The sequence below is a fragment of the Ochotona princeps genome, chromosome 4 (assembly GCF_030435755.1).
Source record: "Ochotona princeps isolate mOchPri1 chromosome 4, mOchPri1.hap1, whole genome shotgun sequence".
NCBI classification, from domain to species: domain Eukaryota; kingdom Metazoa; phylum Chordata; class Mammalia; order Lagomorpha; family Ochotonidae; genus Ochotona; species Ochotona princeps.
This window is the reverse complement of record NC_080835.1, coordinates 666,726-673,713: the sequence shown is the minus strand read 5'-3', so window position 1 is coordinate 673,713 and position 6,988 is coordinate 666,726. Positions and strand designations below refer to the sequence as shown.

At 65.2% G+C, this 6,988-nt stretch overlaps 1 protein-coding gene across 1 annotated transcript; it reads right to left on the bottom strand.

Moving 5' to 3' along the window:
* Positions 1-582: 582 nt before the first annotated feature.
* On the bottom strand, positions 583-1,460 carry MRGPRG (MAS related GPR family member G). The gene is given in 2 exon segments (XM_004599253.2): positions 583-683; positions 686-1,460. Coding segments are annotated over 2 exon segments (876 nt in total).
* Positions 1,461-6,988: the final 5,528 nt, after the last annotated feature.

Sequence of the window (6,988 nt, the reverse complement as noted above, 5' to 3'; positions counted from 1 at the left end):
CCAGGAGCCCCCTAGGCGGGCAAGGAGTGAGGGGGGCAGGGGCCAGCTGAGTCTGTTTATTGACAAAGCAGTGCCATCTGGTGGCCTCTGCTGGGAGCGCAGCTAGAGCCTCCTTGCCGGCTGACCAGGCAGGTGGCCCTCGGTTAGAGGGTCAGGAACAAGAAGAGGATGTGGGCTTGGTCCTGAACAGGGAGGTTCTGGGGGCACACGTGGCACAATGACACAGGGGGCGACTCAGCACCTGACCTGGGAAACCCCTCTCCCTTCACCTGACCTGGCCTTGTGTATTCAGGTCCCACTAGGGCCTGGGGGCCAGCTGTGTTCACAGCTGGCAGAGCATAGAAGGGGTGGGCGAGTGTTGGCCGAAGGGTGCATGTGTGTCTCCCTCCCCTTCCCAGGCATCTTCCACCTCACCCTTGCTGGCCTCTCCAGCTCAGCCCCCTCCAGCGGGACAGAGCTGGGTGACAGGAAGGGTGGGCCTGGGCCCGGAAGCGTTTGGGCTGGTGTGGGCTAGGGCAAGCACTTCCTGGGTGTTCCAGTGCGTGGGCGGGGTGGGGACTGAGCAGGAGGGTCCGGCTTCCTCTACATGCGGCCCAGGGGCAGGCCCAGCCCCCCAGCACCTCCCAGCGCTGGGGCTGCCTCCTCCAGGGCCCTGCGCAACACCACTCCCAGCGGCTCCCGCTCCCGGGCCGCCGGCCCACCACGAAGTACATCAACGGCCGGGAGCTGCTGCAGACACAGGCCAGGAGCGAGGCCAGTGGCCGGAACGGGGGCAGCAGCAGGTCCAGGACGGGCCGCAGGCTCCAGTACAGCAGGTAGGGCAGGCCGCAGGGCAGCAGCAGCAGCGTGGAAGCCAGAACAATGCCGTAGAACTGGGGCCTGGGGCGCCCAGAGCAGCAGGCCACCCAGATGAACAGGGCCAGGCCGGCCCCACAGGCCACACAGGCTGCAGCAGCCAGCCAGGTGATGCCAGCTGCGTGCAGACGCAGGCAGGCGAGGGGGCGAGCCTGGCGGCCCAGCAGTCCGCAGGCGTTGGCCGGCAGCAGCACTGCCAGCGGGGCCAGTGCCCACACCAAGGCACAGAGCACAGCTGAGGTGTGCCGGGGGCGGCAGCGGGTACAGCAGCCGGGCACGATGTCCGAGAGGCAGCGCTCTGCCGCGAAGGCCGCCAGCAGCCAGAGCCCGGCTGCGAACCACAGGCAGGTGACCACCAAGTGCAGTGGGTCGCGGGCAGAGCCCAGCACGGCCTGGGCCACGGAGAAGCCCAGCTGGCAGGCTAGGAAGAGGGTGTCGGCAACCGCCAGGTGTAGCAGGTACATGTTGAGCGGGCCCTTCCTGAGGCGAAGGCCTAGGTTCCAGAGCACGGGCGCCTGGCCCAGCAGCCCCCCAATGCCCACAGCCAGCGTCAGGTAGAAGAGTACAGTCTGGAAGGTTCTCCACAGGCCAAGCAGCCGGAGCATCCCGGAGGGACCTGCGACAGGGTGGCGAGGAACCCTCACTGCCCTGAGACATGCCCGCAGCCAGCATACCTCCACCCAGGCCCCCCGGCCAGCATGCCCCGACCCAGGCCCCGGCCAGCACACCTCCACTCAAGCCCCCCGGCCAGCACGCCCCAACCCAGGCCCTGGCCAGCACGCCCCCACACAAGCCCCCAGCCAGCACACCCCCACCCAAGCCCCCAGCCAGCACGCCCCGACCCAGGCCCTGGCCAGCACGCCCCCACCCAAGCCCCCGGCCAGCATGCCTCCACCCAGGCCCTGGCCAGCACGCCCCCACCCAGGCCTTGGCCAGCACGCCCCCACCCAAGCCCCCGGCCAGCACGCCTCCACCCAGGCCCTGGCCAACACACCTCCACTCAAGCCCCTGGCCAGCACGCCCTAGCTTATGTCCCTGGCCAGCATGCACCCCCTCACGCCTCCTGGCCGACACATCCCCATCTCATGCCCCCTTCACCCTCCCAGCCAACAGCTACCAACCCCACCCGCACACACTCCTGCCAGCACAGCCCACTCCTGGGGGCAGCTGAGGGTCTCTAAGAGTGAGGGGCCCCTTTGGCACAGTACTGGGCCAGTGAGGGTGAGGGGCTTTATGAAGTCTCAGACCAAGAGGGGAAGGTGGCCACATGTGTTTCTCCTGGGCATTCACAAGGGTCACCCAGGGACACCCCTGTCCAGTTCAGCTCAGATCCCCCTCCAGGGCCCTGGATGGCTGGGCATGGCCCGTTCCTCTTTAGCCACCACCAAGAGAATCCAATTGGACTGTTTTGGTTGTGGGCAGATGAGGCTGGGGGCATGAGGCACAGGTCCTGACTAGGGGTGCTGGAGCAAGAGTCACAGTGGAGAAACAGACACAAACGGAGGAAGAGAAGGGCAGAGGGATGGGGTGGGGAACTGAGTGGAGGGGACAGAGGGGGACGGGGGACAGAGGGACAGAGGACAGAGGGACAGAGGGGGACAAGGACAGAGGAACAGAGGGACAGAGGACACAGGGGGACAGAGGACAGAGGGACAGAGGACAGAGGGTGATAGAGGGACAGAGGGACAGAAGGATGGAAGGACACAGGGGGACAGAGGGACAGAAGGATGGAAGGACAGAGGTGGACAGAAAGAGTTAGTTCCCTCATCTTCCCCCTGCCTGGTCTCTTCCTGGTCCCCATGATGGTTGGAGGTGGCAAGATCTGGCGGTGTGTGATGAGAGCAGGGGACAGTCCCTCTCTGTGGCCTCAGTGCCCCCATGACACACAGGAGACACCTAGATCCTGTTGTCCTCAGTCTAGGGCAATGGATGGTGGGAGGGGTCTCTGCTCCAAGGAGACACGGCAGAGTGGACCCCTGTGGATGGGGCACTAGGAGACCCTGTCAGCCCTGTCACCTGCAGGGGTGCTGCGGGAGAGCTGGCCATGCCTCCTTTACCTGCTGGAGCACGTGCCGCGGGAAGGATGGAGCCTTCGCAGCCTCAGGGCCCACTCTCCTGGGCTCCCGTGGCCTTCTCCAAGTGGGTCCTCGGAAATCTGCAGAACCTGGGGCTGTGCTGCTCCCGGGCCCTAAATGGCCTCAAGTCCTCTGGGGACCAGCTAGTTGTAACTCGGGCTGCCGTCCAGTTCCCAGGAAGTGCAAGGGCGTGGCACTGATTCGCAGGAACTAAGCATGAGCTCAGTGGAGTGGCTGTCAATGTGGGTGGGTCTCCCTGGCCTGGGAGGGTTATTGGTGTGAGAAGTGGAGGAGGTGAGCAGGGGTGAGTGTGAGCATGAGGGAGCAGGTGAGCAGGGGTGAGTGTGAGTCTGAGGGAGCAGGTGAGCAGGGGTGAGTCCTGAGGGAGGGTGAGCAGGGGTGAGTGTGAGCTTGAGGGAGCAGGTGAGCAGGGTTGAGTCCTGAGGGAGGAGGGTGGGCAAGAATGAGTATGAGCCTGAGGGAGTAGGTGAGCAGGGGTGAGTGTGAGCCTGAAGGAGGAGGGTGGGCAGGGATGAGTGTGAGCCTGAGGGAGGAGGGTGAGCAGGAGTGAGTGTGAGCTTGAGGGAGCAGGTGAGCAGGGGTGAGTGTGAGCCTGAGGGAGGAGCAGGTGAGCAGGGGTGAGTGTGAGCCTGAGGGAGCAGATGAGCAGGGGTGAGTATAAGCCTGAGGGAGCAGGTGAGCAGGGGTGAGTGTGAGCCTGAGGGAGCAGGTGAGCAGGGGTGAGTGTGAGCCTGAGAGAGCAGATGAGCAGGGGTGAGTGTGAGCCTGAGGGAGGAGCAGGTGAGCAGGGGTGAGTACTGAGGAGGGCGAGCAGGGGTGAGTGTGAGCCTGAGGGAGCCTGAGGGAGCAGGTGAGCAGGGGTGAGTGTGAGCCTGAGGGAGCAGGTGAGCAGGGGTGAGTGTGAGCCTGAGGGAGGAGGGTGAGCAGGAGTGAGTATGAGCCTGAGGGAGCAGGTGAGCAGGGGTGAGTGTGAGCCTGAGGGAGGAGGGTGAGCAGGAGTGAGTATGAGCCTGAGGGAGCAGGTGAGCAGGGGTGAGTGTGAGCCTGAGGGAGCAGGTGAGCAGGGGTGAGTCCTGAGGGAGGGTGAGCAGGGGTGAGTGTGAGCTTGAGGGAGCAGGTGAGCAGTGGTGAATCCTGAGGGAGGAGTGTGAGCAAGAATGAGTATGAGCCTGAGGGAGGAGGGTGGGCAGGGGTGAGTGTGAGCCTGAGGGAGCAGGTGAGCAGGGGTGAGTGTGAGCCTGAGGGAGGAGGGTGAGCAGGAGTGAGTATGAGCCTGAGGGAGCAGGTGAGCAGGGGTGAGTGTGAGCCTGAGGGAGCAGGTGAGCAGGGGTGAGTGTGAGCCTGAGGGAGGAGCAGGTGTGCAGGGGTGAGTGTGAGCCTGAGGGAGCAGGTGAGCAGGGGTGAGTCCTGAAGAGGGCGAACAGGGGTGAGTGTGAGCCTGAGTGAGGAGGGTGAGCAGGGGTGAGTCCTGAGGATGGCGAGAAGGGGTGAGTGTGAGCTTGAGGGAGCAGGTGAGCAGTGGTGATTGTGAGCCTGAAGGAGGAGCAGGTGAGCAGGGGTGAGTCCTGAGGAGGGTGAGCAGGGGTGAGTTTGAGCCTGAGGGAACAGGTGAGCAGGGGTGAGTCCTGAGGGAGCAGGTGAGCAGGGGTGAGTCCTGAGGGAGGAGTGTGAGCAAGAATGAGTATGAGCCTGAGGGAGCAGGTGAGTCGGGGTGAGTATGAGCCTGAGGGAACAGATGAGCAGGGGTGAGTGTGAGCCTGTGGGAGCAGGTGAGCAGGGGTGAGTCCTGAGGGAGGAGTGTGAGCAAGAATGAGTATGAGCCTGAGGGAGGAGGGTGGGCAGGGGTGAGTGTGAGCCTGAGGGAGGAGGGTGGGCAGGGGTGAGTGTGAGCCTGAGGGAACAGATGAGCAGGGGTGAGTGTGAGCCTGAGGGAGCAGGTTAACAGGGTGAGTCCTGAGGAGGGTGAGCAGAGGTGAGTGTGGCGCCCCCTGGATTGGGGACCTGTGTGAGCCTGTGGGCCTGCTAGGAGGAAGGTAGAGAGGGTGGCTGGTGCCGGCCTGGAGCAGCAGGGGGGCGTGTGACGGTCAATGTCTCAGCTTCCCAGGCCCCACACCCAGCTGCAGCACGAGGCCCCTTCCTCAGGTTAACCAGTCCTGGGGTGCGGTGAGGTGCCTGGACCCCCACCCCAATGCCAAGGAGAGAGGGTTCCTGGGGCAGGTGTTGAGCACAGCCTGCTGAGTCAGAAGGATCTGGAAGCTGTGGGTTAGGGCTGGGATGTTATAAAATTTCATGAGAAAAATGAACACAGGACTCCACGCCCTGGGTTGGTTGTTTTTCTGGATTCCAAGATGACAGCTGAGGGTGGAGGGCCACCCCACAATGAGGTCAGGACCCAGGAAAAGGCCTTCCATGGGGGTGAGAGGGCCAAGGGGGTGTCTCCAGCCTGGCCAGCCCTCCCTGTGTGCCCTGGGGGATTGGCAGCCCGCGGTGACACCATGGTCCTGGGATTGCATGCCAGCTGAGCTGCCCCGTGGGGATCCTGAGGGCCTCCCTTGGGCACTGGCTCTGGCCTCGGGAGTTGGCCTGCCCTCCTTGTCCCAGACCTCTGGCCCCTGAAGCTCTGGCTAGGGTTGGGGCAGGGCTGGGGCAGCCAACAAGGGATTGCCAGCGAGGGGCAGCCAGGCTACACAGGGAGGCCCGGGCAGGCAGGGGCAGGAGGGAAAACAGGGCCTCCAAGCTGGGTGGGACATGGGGCTGAGCCGGCTAATGGCTGGTCCCAGCACCCGAGACCCCTCATCCCCTCCGACCTCGGGGGCCACAGGGCCACGGCTGCATCCCCGGACGGGTTGCACTGCTGGCCCCTCTGGTCCCATAGCCGAGGGGCGCTGCCCCAGCCCCACAGGCCTGGGCATGCTGGGCACCCGAGCCAGCCCAGGTCTGCGAGGTGGAGCACACGGACTGGGAGCACCACCTGGACGGTCACTTCCTGCCGGGCGGGCACTTCCTGCTGTCTCCGCAGCGGTTCCGTGCTCTCGCGTGGCTGCGCCGGCCCCGTGGGACATGCAGGCTCGTGTGTCCACTCGCAGGCCACTTCCTGTTGTCGTGCGTGTCCCAGGTGGACACTCCTCACAGTATGCTCGGATGGACAGGAAGGGCCTGGCTCCTGGGGAGTGGAGGGCTGAGAGGCACCCTGGGGACCAGCCTTGCCCCAACCTGGGAGCTCCCTTGTGGGCTGGCGGCTGGGCTGGGAGGGACCTCTCTGTGCACCCTGGCGCTCTGCCGGACATCGGCACGGGACAGCATGGGCAGCTGGCCGCCAGCACCTCGAGCTCTGGGTGCGACTGGTCAGGTCTGAAGCTGGGGGGTTGTGGGGGGGCCTGCCTGACTCACTGCCCACTGCTGTGCTCCTCCAAAGGAAATGGCGTGAAACAGGGCAGGGCTCCTGGGGCCAGGGGCCGGTGACGTCACCGCCCGTGCAGCCCTGTTCTGAGCATGGCCTCGTGACCGCCTTGTCCTGCAGGTGGCCGGGACACTTCCAGGCCGATCAGCAGAGGCTGAGCTGGGGCAGGTGTCAGGCGTGTCTCTCGGGATGCCCCGCCCCCACCTGAGTGTGCAGGTGCAAGGTGGACTCCTCTCCCAGTCCCAGCTCCTGCTCGAGCACCCCTGGGAGACAGCAAGATGCCACACGCGTGCAGCTGAGCTGCCAGCTCCTGGCTGTTGCCTGGCCCAGCCCTGGTGGTTACTGGTGCCCCAGCCTGTTCCTGGCCATCACTGGCTGGCTAAGGGGCTGCTGGCTCCTCCCTGGACACAGACGGGCCACGACCTCCACCCACAGCCCCACGGAGGGACGCAGCTCTGACGAAGCTGAGGGAACCCCAGCCTTGGAGAGAGAGGCTGGGGCTGGGGCTGGCCTCCACCCCGGGACCTGCCTCTGCCTCAGGCCCCGGGGCGAGGGTGGCACCGCCGGGGTGAGGGTGGCACCTCCAGGCCGTCAGCCCAGGGTGGCTGGCTGAGTGGTGGGATGCAGAGGACGGTGC